General features: G+C 45.4%; 2 protein-coding genes across 3 annotated transcripts; one reads left to right on the top strand and one right to left on the bottom strand.

Annotated features, from left to right (window-relative positions):
* Positions 1–761: 761 nt before the first annotated feature.
* On the bottom strand, positions 762–5,234 carry fam221a (family with sequence similarity 221 member A; the record flags this gene model as incomplete). Its single annotated transcript, XM_084455718.1, has 8 exons — positions 762–843; positions 3,110–3,207; positions 3,337–3,423; positions 3,686–3,818; positions 3,946–4,019; positions 4,284–4,474; positions 4,653–4,826; positions 5,170–5,234. The coding sequence occupies 8 exons, from the start codon at positions 5,232–5,234 to the stop codon at positions 769–771; spliced, it is 897 nt and encodes a 298-aa protein (XP_084311844.1). The 3' UTR covers positions 762–768.
* Positions 5,235–5,612: 378 nt separating this feature from the next.
* ccdc126 (coiled-coil domain containing 126) lies at positions 5,613–9,847 on the top strand. Of its 2 annotated transcripts, none has more exons than XM_084455723.1 (3): positions 5,613–5,941; positions 7,947–8,583; positions 8,721–9,847. In XM_084455723.1, exons 2-3 carry the CDS (start codon positions 8,346–8,348, stop codon positions 8,963–8,965), a joined length of 483 nt encoding a protein of 160 aa, XP_084311849.1. In that variant the 5' UTR covers positions 5,613–5,941; positions 7,947–8,345; the 3' UTR covers positions 8,966–9,847. The 2 variants fall into 2 exon arrangements, with proteins under 2 accessions (XP_084311849.1, XP_084311848.1); XM_084455722.1 differs by having other exon boundaries at positions 7,947–8,601.
* Positions 9,848–10,333: the final 486 nt, after the last annotated feature.

Here is a 10,333-nt window from a genome sequence, read left to right as displayed (position 1 = left end):
CAAGCGCACGGCTTGTGTCCACGATGGACCAAGACACAGAAGCAGGCTTATACAGCAACTACAACTTGTGACGTATGATTGAGGAGCAACTGATTTAAGGATGGAAATGAAAGATTCTAAAGCTCCAAACAGCTTCACTGATACGCCCAAATCTTTCTAGTTATTTCTAAATGTCCAGGGATATATAGCGGGTGCTATCTTTACCCAGACACAATGACCGTTCTCAGGGGAGGACAGGTCATGCTGTGTTCATCTTTGGCCTTTTGTTGATTGTACAGAGTGGCTGATTGGCTAGCTGATTGGCTAGAGGCTAGCTGATTGGCTAGAGGTTGACTCAGCTCTTCAGGTCTCCATCAGGTCTTGATAACAGTAGGCTACATCTGTGAATGTCTACTGCATGCAGTCCTGGTCAAAAGATTTTACTCTAAATGCCCAATTAATGTGTAATGAGGGTATTATGATGTGAAGTACCTTTATTTAAAGTAAAAGTATATTACAATCTGAAAAATAAAACTTTTGAAATGATCTACAACAGCTATTCATCATCACAGTCAGTGACCTTATGACGTTTTGATTATACATTTTGTTACATCTATTTGGAGGGACAGAAATTCAGACTAAACGTATTTGTTTTTTCTTCCCTGTCAGTTTATTTGAGGCCAGCCTGGCAAAGAACATAGTAGTTTTGTGGAGAATGTACCTAGGTGGCGGTTTGTTGAGTTGTGCTTATGGAGGAGCAGGTTGTGTGCAGAGGCAGTGGCAGGTGGCTTAGTTAGTAGATGACGATGTGCTACCTCTTGATGACAAGACCACCTGTCTTGCAGCCAGTCTCTCAGCCTTCAGCTGAAACAGATAAAGACAAAGAATGATGACACTATTCATCTATGAATGATACTGTAGCTTTAGTCATCTTTCACTAGGTTTACATATAAAGTTACAAATGCCACAATAACACAAATGTTCAGCAATATTATTTATTAAGTAGAAAACAGTGGGTGTTTCAGCAGTATTATACACACAATACAGTATAAATTGTACACAAATGGTGTGTTATTGTAAATATCTTTATTCCCCCACTAAGCAGTATAGTGCCTTTGTCTACTACAGTCTGCTGTGTGCTTATGTGCGTAGTTGAACAGTGGTCCACTGCCCTCTAGTGGCTCTACAGTGATGATGAAGTGCTTTGAGAAGCTAGCCAAGGAACACGTCTGCTCCTCACTGCCCAGCACACTAGACCCCCTACAGTTCACATACAAACCCAACAGATCCACAGAGGATGCAATAGCTCACATCCTCCACACCCTATCCCACATAGACAAGAGCAAGGGGAATGTGTCAGGTTATGTGAGACTGCTGTTCATTGACTGTAGTTCAGCTTTCAACACTATAACCCCACCCAGACTCAACACCAAGCTCAGGGTCCTCGGGCAAAACCACATCCTCTGCCTAGACTTCCTGCCAGACAGACCCCAGGTGGTGAAGGTAGGCAACTAAACCTCATCCTCCCTCACACTTGTAATGGATTTTAACTGATTCTAGTCAAAAAGGATTTACCAAGATTCGCTCAAAAGGTTAAGTCTGGTTTATTGAGAAAACATACGAGCGCAAGGACTTCCGGACAACGCACATGAGTGGTTCATCCAAAGAAGTGCCGCCTCCTGATCTTGCGCTGCCTTATATTCAAGCAAAACACAGGTACGGCGCTTCCAGGATGTGATTGGCTAACCCATTGGACGTCATATTAAATGGCAGGCGTGGCCGAGAATACAGACGTGTGACATGAGAAAAGGCGGCAATTTCTTGGAGACAAAGGGACAAAGGATGGTTATTCTGGAGTAGACATTTCTAGGTGTGTGGACCTCCTGGAGGCCATCCCGTCTATGTGAACGGTTGAGGGAGGTGGTGAATTACAAAAGGAGAGAGAGGACAAAGGTTTAAGGTGTTTGGAATAGAAAGGTCTTGAGGCCAGTTGTAAATTCTATGACACACTCAACACGGGAGCCCCCCCAAGGCTGAGTCCTGTCCCCACTACTGTACTCCCTTTACACGCACGACTGTACAGCCACCTTCCACTCCAATGCCATTCTCAAGTTTGCTGACGACACAGCAGTGATAGGCCTGATCACCAACAATGATGAGAGGGCCTACCTGGAGGGAGTGAGGCTCCTGACCTAGTGGTGTCAGGAAAACAACCTCCATCTGAACGTCAGACAAAAGAGATGGTGGTGGACTTTGGAAGGAAGCAGGAGAGGAACTACACCCCTCTAATCATCAATGGGACCCCTGTAGAGAGAGTGGACAGCTTCAAGTACCTTGGCGTCCAGATCACCAAGGACCTGACCTGGTCAACACATATAGACACTGTGATGAGGAAAGCACGTCTGAGACTGTACCACCTCAGACAACTGAGGAAATTCAGAACGTCCCACCAGATCCGACGGAGCTTCTACTCATCCACGATCAAGAGCATCCTGACTGGGAATATCACCACCTGGTACAGGAACAGCAGCTCTCAGGATCACAAGGCCCTGCAGAGTGGTACGGTCAGCTGAACGTACCTTGGGGGGGGGGCACTCCCCCACCTTGAGGACATCTACACCTGAAGATGCAAGACCAAGGCCAACAGGATCCTGGAAGACCCCAACCAACCAGGAAATGGACTGTTCTCTCTGCTACGGTCAGGGAAGACCCCAACCAACCAGGAAATGGACTGTTCTCTCTGCTACGGTCAGGGAAGACCTCAACCAACCAGGAAATGGACTGTTCTCTCTGGCGAGCACAGAGAGGCTCAGGAAGAGCTTCTTCCCGCAAGCCATCCGGCTCCTGAATGACTCTATTCCCCACCCGGGATTATATTAATTATAGCTATAGCATGTACATAGCTCACCCATACCCCCTCCCTGGGTTATTTATTTATTCATATCCATATACAGTATAGCATGTACATAATCCATCCAGGCCTTTATCCAATCTTTTTTTTTTTTTTTACTTATGTGTTCTGTGTTAATTTGTCAAATTGCAATTTTTGTAAATTGTAAATTTGCACCTTGTAAATACACCATACGTATATTACATGTGACGAATAAAAGGAATCTTGAACAGTTCTCACCCTCTCCTGGTAGCGCTTCTCAAAGTACGCCATGTCCTCCTCCTCTTTCGTCCTCAGGTTTGATAACGCTTGGGTCACCGATGACACTGAAGCCTCAGCTACACACCAGAGAACATATGACAAATGTCTCTATTCATATTCTCAACACTAACTTCCTCACAGTTGCTCAGATTTTGAAGGGTATTGTTGCTTCAGTCCACTATATCTCCCCACTAAATGTTTAGTACCTGTACGTCCTGAGATTGGACCATACGCCCTCTCAAACACATTTGCCCCTGACGGTTCAGCTGACAGGACAGCCAAAGGAGGGACACCTACACACACACACAAGCGCACGCACACACACATACACACACACACATACACAAACTTTGAACATTTAATTTTAATCTACTATTAAATACATTTGTTTGGTTTGGTATGCTGGTGAAACCGAGTGAAACGTGGAGTAGCTGGTGAAACTCAGGACGTCCCTTTTGGTGCGACTGTCAGCACGTCCACCTCCCAAGCGGGAGACCAGGGTTCTAATCCTGCATGCCAGAACAGATGGGTTACAGTGGGTGGGGAGTCTCTCACCTACACCACTGTCATCCAGTCTCAGGTAGCCTTCGGCCAAAGAACTGAACCCGGTGAGCCCCCCCATGCCGGTGTACGGAACGTCCCTGCCAACCGGCCGAGCCCGGGCCTCCCGCTCCCCCCTCGTCTCCACCTGCAGGAGGAGCCTGGAGTTACCGGACCCTGATGTAAGGTCAGTGTTTGCGTTTCCACTGGTTTGGCTACACTGTTCAGGATCCTATATCCGTGCCCTGCTGAAACTTTGACCTGTTGAATCTTACCAGAGTCTTGTGGGCGGAGCAGGGCTGGCCACACCCACAGGTAAAGGGGCTCCGGAACCCAGAACAGGAAGTACCTGAGGACATAGAGAGGAAGGTAACAGTAGCAGAAATGTAAAGGCTAGTTCCAATAAACGCAGAGGCCATTTAGGGTTGGTTAGGGTTAGGTATAGGGTTGGGTTAAGGTTAAGGTTAGGTTTAGGGTTGGGGTTAGGGTTGGGATTAGGGGGTTTGACCAGTTTCTGCATTGATGAGAACTAGCCACTACGGTAGCAGAAAACACACACAGTGGTGAGGTTTCTCCACCTGTCCACCTGATGGTCGATGTCGGTCCAACTCACATTTCCTACACAGACGTTCAGAAGCTGCACTATGATCGTGGGCGGAGTGTTTGCAGCTGCAGCGGACAGGCTGTGACCCATTCAGGGGAACATACTGATAGGCCACACATCGACACCCTCTGAACCGACATGGCAGAGACAGTGGCCGCTCAGAGGGGACCAACTCAAAGTCTGTCTGGTGCTGTTTGTACCTGAAGGGTAAACACAAAACAGCTGTTGTGAGTAAGTGTGAATAAGTGTTAAAAACTGTCCTGAACTATGGCAAGCACACTAAACATTTACTTAAGGTTGTAGTGTGCTTAGACAATGCCAGTCACATAGCCTATTACAACATAATGTGGTATATGTGAATGGTTAAAATTGCTGTACCTGTGTGTGCATAAACATGGCGTTTCTGGGCCTATGAGTTTGCAGTCTATTCCCCCTGGCACTCCAAAGCTCACGTACAGCCTGTTCTTTAGTCTCTGAGGGACTACCTTCTTCTTGTACTCTTCATATTCCTCTGGGGAGAACAGCCTGCCTCCATCGTCCTCACCCACAATCCTGGAAAAACAAAAGCAATAGTTTAGAGTGCTTGAAAGGACTCTTTTTTACCTTTATTTATGCAGGGAGTCATATTGAGAAAAATATATATTTTGCAAAGGAGCGCTGTGTAGCTGAGATATCCTCCCCTCACTCCCCAATCTCTCTCTCTGTTCTGCACGTCACATGGTAGACTTTTAAGAAAATATAGATACCATAGTACAAATAGCTAGGTCTACCTAACTAGGTCAGTCAGGTGACTCTGACTAACATTACTTAGCTTAGCATATCCCATCTATGCAGTAGGCTACTGAAAGCTGAATTTAATCCTAACGTTTGTAGAAATTTAACAGTGCAGTCAAACCTTCTGTATTCCATATAGGAATCTACTGCTCTTGAAGCAGTCTGGTCGAGGTATATCCTTTCCATAATTAACACCCAAATAGCAAGGAAGGGATTCAACCATGGAGGTATAATATAGGATTCAACGACTGTTTCCAAGAAAAACACCTGCTATCCTGCTCACCCCCAGGGTTGCTTAGTGATTGGACACAAACGTCTGAGCACCTTTCCTAGACGGAACTAATATATACGTATAGTGCCAGAAGTTCGAGGAACTAATTTATATCTACTTTTTTATAGACTTTTATCGTACTGAATTACATAAAACATAACATGAGTCTCTAGAAAGCATTACAAGTTTTTCCTACCATCTGCGATGCGCAAACAAGTCGACTACGTTATGTAAAAAAATACATTTCCCACAAACCCACAGCCAGACAGAGGACGATGACGCAGTAACACATTTTTACGGTCGACTTTAATTTTACTGCTCGTTACAGGGTTCTTCGGTTCTGCTTTTATTAATCATTCCGAAGCTATTGAAAGCTTTGAAATTCATTGTTTTTTTTCCACGTATGCCAACCAAGCTCGGTTTGCCATCCAGCCACTAAATCGGACCCTGCATTTTGCAATGGCAGCAGCTAGCTACTGTAGCTTTCTAGCCAAGCATCAGCCATCAGCATAGATAACAGCTGCTCTCGACCTAGCCGGCTAGTCTCTCTCCGCACAGCTCAGTCTGTTCAATGGGGAAACCCATCTGACTTCCGAGACAGAGCGGCTACGAAAGAATGAAGGTACGTTTAGAAATGGGTTTATCTGGTATTGAGCAAGAGATTAGTAACTGACTGGAAGTAGGCTAAAGCTTGGTTGTGTTTCAACTCAATATCAGCTAACGTGAGTAAGCGACAGTGTTGCTAGCGAGGGACCCCCGGCTGGCCCATGCCATGTTTATGTTGTTGTCACGCCAAGTTGGATGACTAATGTTGGCAGCAGGAGCCTCAGACGACAACGAACCTGTCTTCAAAACTAGCTAGTTTCCTCTCTTGCTTAGGTAGCCGACAGCTTCCTCATATCAACGTACGGTAAATGTTCTTCATCCGGAAAGTATTCACAGCCCACTTTTTCCACATTCTGTTGTTACATAATTACATAATACTTAATCCAAAATTGATTAAATAATGTTTTCCTCATCAATTGTCATCAAAAATATATACCACCTGTGGTAAATTCAATTGATTGGACATTATTTTGAAAGGCACACGCCTGTCTATATAAGGTTCCACAGTTGACACTTGACAGTGCATACATTATGTCAGAGCACAAACCAAGCCATGAAGTCAAAGGAATTTTCTGTAGACCTCCGAGACAGGATTGTATCAAAGCACAGATCTGGGGAAGGGTAAAAAAATAAATCAGCAGCATTGAAGGTCCTGAAGAGCACAGTGGTCTCCATCATTCGTAAATGGAAGACATTTGGAACCACCAGGACTCTTCGTAGAGCTGGCTGCCTGGCCAAACTGAGCGATCGGGGGAGAAGGGCCTTGGTCAGGGAGGTGACCAAGAACCCTATGATCACTCTGACAGAGCGCCAGCGTTCCTCTGTGGAGATGGGAGAACCTTCCAGAAGGACAACCATCTCTGCAGCACTCCACCAATCAGGCCTGTATGGTAGAGTGGCCAGACGGAAGCCACAACTCAGTAAAAGGCACATGACAGCCTGCTTGGAGTTTGCCAAAAGGCACCTAAAGGACTCAAACAAAAATTCAACAAAATTCTCTGGTCTGATGAAAACAATATTGAACACTTTGGCCTGAATGCCAAGTGTCAACGTCTGGAGGAAACCAGGCCGGACTTGAACCCGATTGAACATCTCTGGAAAGACGTGAAAATAGCTGTGCAGTGGCGCTCCCCATCTAACCAGACAGAGCTTTAGGATCTGCAGAGAAGAATGGGAAAAAATACCCCAAATAAAGATATGCCAGGCTTCTAGCATCATACCCAAGAATGCTTGAGGCTGTAATCGCTTCCAAAGGTGCCTCAACAAAGTACTTAATAAAGGGTGTGAATACTTGCGTACATGCAATGTTTGTCTTTTTTATTTTTAATACATTTTAAAAAAATCACTGTCAATTTTCTCTGTCATTATGGGGTATTGTGTGTAGATTGATGAGGAAAACATTAATTTAATCCATTTTGGTATAAGGCTGTAACATAAAATGTGGAAAAAGTGAAGGAGTGTGAATACTTTCTGGATGCACTGTACAGTAGCAAACAATTCATAGAATACGTTAAATAGCATCGTCATTTTAAGTTACCGAAAAGATCACACGGATGTGTGTGTGTGTGTGTGTGTGTGTGTGTGTGTGTGTGTGAGTGAGTGAGTGAGTGAGGGAGGGAGGGAGAGAGAGAGAGAGAGAAATAGAGACAGACACATCATTGAGCCCTGGATCTGGTTACTGTTCTTTTCATAATTTATTCACCTCAGTCTGTGTCCTCAATCTGACCTCCATAGGATGTGCCTGTGCCACACCCACAAGGCTGCAGAGAAAGAACCCATGACAGGGTTGTCAAAATGGCAGTATGAGTCAACTTCCGCTGGGCTTGCCTACATGCATACTGTAGGCCATTAACCAGGCATCATGCAAGAAGATTAAAAAAAGGATAATTTGATAGTGATTTTTTTTCAGACTGACATGATTGCTGGTTTGTGATTATTGATTGTTAGACCCAGTGGCTCATCTCTTTATTTTCGTATGTGCTTATGTTTGTGTTTTAAGTTTGTGTTTATTTCTCTTCCAGATCCTCCTTAATGTCCCCTCTGAGTGATGCCACTATGTCTACAGGCCTCATGGTTGAATCCTGGGCGTGTACATCTGCTTTGATGCATGACCTCCTGCACCCTCATTTCCCTGTCCCCCAGTCCTAACCCCTGACCCCTTATCCCTCTATGTCCACGAGACCGTCCCAATTCATCAGACTCTAACCACAAAGTCCACATCCCCGACCTTGTATCACTCTAATCCCCTACCGCCAGGTCTACGTGCTGCACTCCCAGTTTCCTGACCCAGTCCAAACCCCTCTCCAACCTCAGCCACTAACCCTCCTCACCTCCTGCTCCAGTCCCACTCCCTCCGCTCTTCATCCCTCCATCCCTGCCGCCTCCATCCCTCCTGCCCCATCCTCCCCAGCCCCAGTACCATGCTGGCTGCGCTCCTGCGGAGGAACATGTCCCAGAAGCTGAGCATGCTGCTGCTGGTGTTTGGGCTGGCGTGGGGACTCATGTTGTTGCGCTACACAGTGCAGCAGCCACGGCACCAGAGCAGCACAGAGCTCCGGGAGCAGATCCTGGAGCTCAGCCGGCGCTATGTCAAAGTGCTCACCGAGGAGAACCAGCACACACCAGGTGGACCACAGGGCACCTCCATGGCTGGTTATGGTGAGGGCTCTTTTAAAAGTACGTACACACGCACACTTACTTATAGTTAGATGTTGGGTACATTACACAAAAAGGCACATATCACTTTGAATGTGATCACTTACATATTATCCCCCTGTGCTCATTCACACCTACAGCTGATCTGAAGAGGACCATAGCTGTGCTGCTGGACGATATTCTCACGCGACTGGTGAAGCTAGAGGGAAAGATTGACCTGGTGGCGAACACCTCTGCCACTAACACCACCCATACTGGAGGGGGCGCTCTTTCCTCTGCTCCAGCTGCCTTACAAAAAGCCACCAAGCAGGAGAGACCTGGCAGCCACCCGGAAACGCCACGCTTCCCTCCACACACACCTAATAGAGCCCACCAAGGGGCATAGTGCAAGGAAGGGACTGCCTGCTCCTCCCATAGTGAAATAGCTTTGGTCTATTTTTTTACGAGGACATTTCTGCACCTTTTTTAATATTTTCCATCATGGACTCTTTTAGGCTTGAATTTTAGCTCTTTTTTTTAATCTATAAACTGCAAAAACAAACCATGAAATGGACAAACATTTGTGGCCTCTTCAGATAGGGAGAGATGAGCAATCGATGGCTGATTTACCTCTGAAAAAACACCAAGAACACAATTATGTAAAGTGTTAAATGGGCCACCTATTAATTTTTCAATACTGCTTCTCCATATCAAAATGCACTCATCCTAGGATGAAAATGATGTATTGAAGTTTGCTGCAGCTGGTGTTAATGCAGAGGAGTCTCTTTTTAGGAATATAAATTATGTAAAGATTAAACAAGCAATTTATCTGTATAGTACACTTTAGACAGTGGCCTTGTGGTTAGAGTGTCTGCCCTGAGACTGGGAGGTTGTGAGTTCGCCTACGGCCGAGTCATACCAAAGACTATTAAAAATGGTACCCGATGCCTCCCTGCTTGGCACTCAGCATCAAGGGTTGGATTGGGGGCGAGTCCCTACGACATAGCGTCATGTACAGGGAGTGTACTTGTACATCAAGCTGCCCCACGCTAAGGAAACAGGAGATAGGCTCCTGCCCTATGGGCCACTAGGCTTGAGAACCAGTTCTCAAGGCTTACCTACACGTGAGAAAGAGATAATCCAAAGAATTTTATTTGTACTCTCTTTGAAAGCTTGATGAACTGTTCTTTTACTTTGACTGAGATGATCTTAAGAGAATTGTAGAAAACACAATTGAATTTGCTCTACGTCTTTGAAAACATGATTGCCATGGGTTTGCTATGGCTAAATTCCAGACCGATCTCTTGACCTATCCCCACTGTAGGTCATTTATTCCTCCCCTCAGATCCCCAGGGATTGGATATGTACAGTATATTTAATATCTTAAATTAGTCCGCTGGTAGCTAAGGTGGAGTCACATCCCTATTGAGTGACTCTTGGGGAGGCCCTAAAGATAGTGGGTTTGACCAACATTGACATTATCACCCAGCTCATGGCGCAGGAGTTGGAGATTAATTTGTAATTTAGCCTATTGTTTAGCAATCACATGGGGGCCAGGGACAGATGCAACACACACCTTCCTCAACAAATTACAGTACTGTATGTGAATGTGAAGTGAAGCCTATAGTCTGATGATATACATGGACATACTTAGGTGACATAGGTTACATTCTTTGACAAGCAGTTCAAAAATATTCAAGATCTGTGTGATCAATCTTGGGTCAACCATCCTAAAATGACAAGTGCATTAATCTGTGAATCAGACCTATATGTA

Source organism: Borostomias antarcticus (genome assembly GCF_949987555.1).
Source record: "Borostomias antarcticus genome assembly, chromosome: 21".
NCBI classification, from domain to species: domain Eukaryota; kingdom Metazoa; phylum Chordata; class Actinopteri; order Stomiiformes; family Stomiidae; genus Borostomias; species Borostomias antarcticus.
Note: the sequence above shows the minus strand (reverse complement) of the source record. Positions and strands in the feature narration are given on the sequence as shown.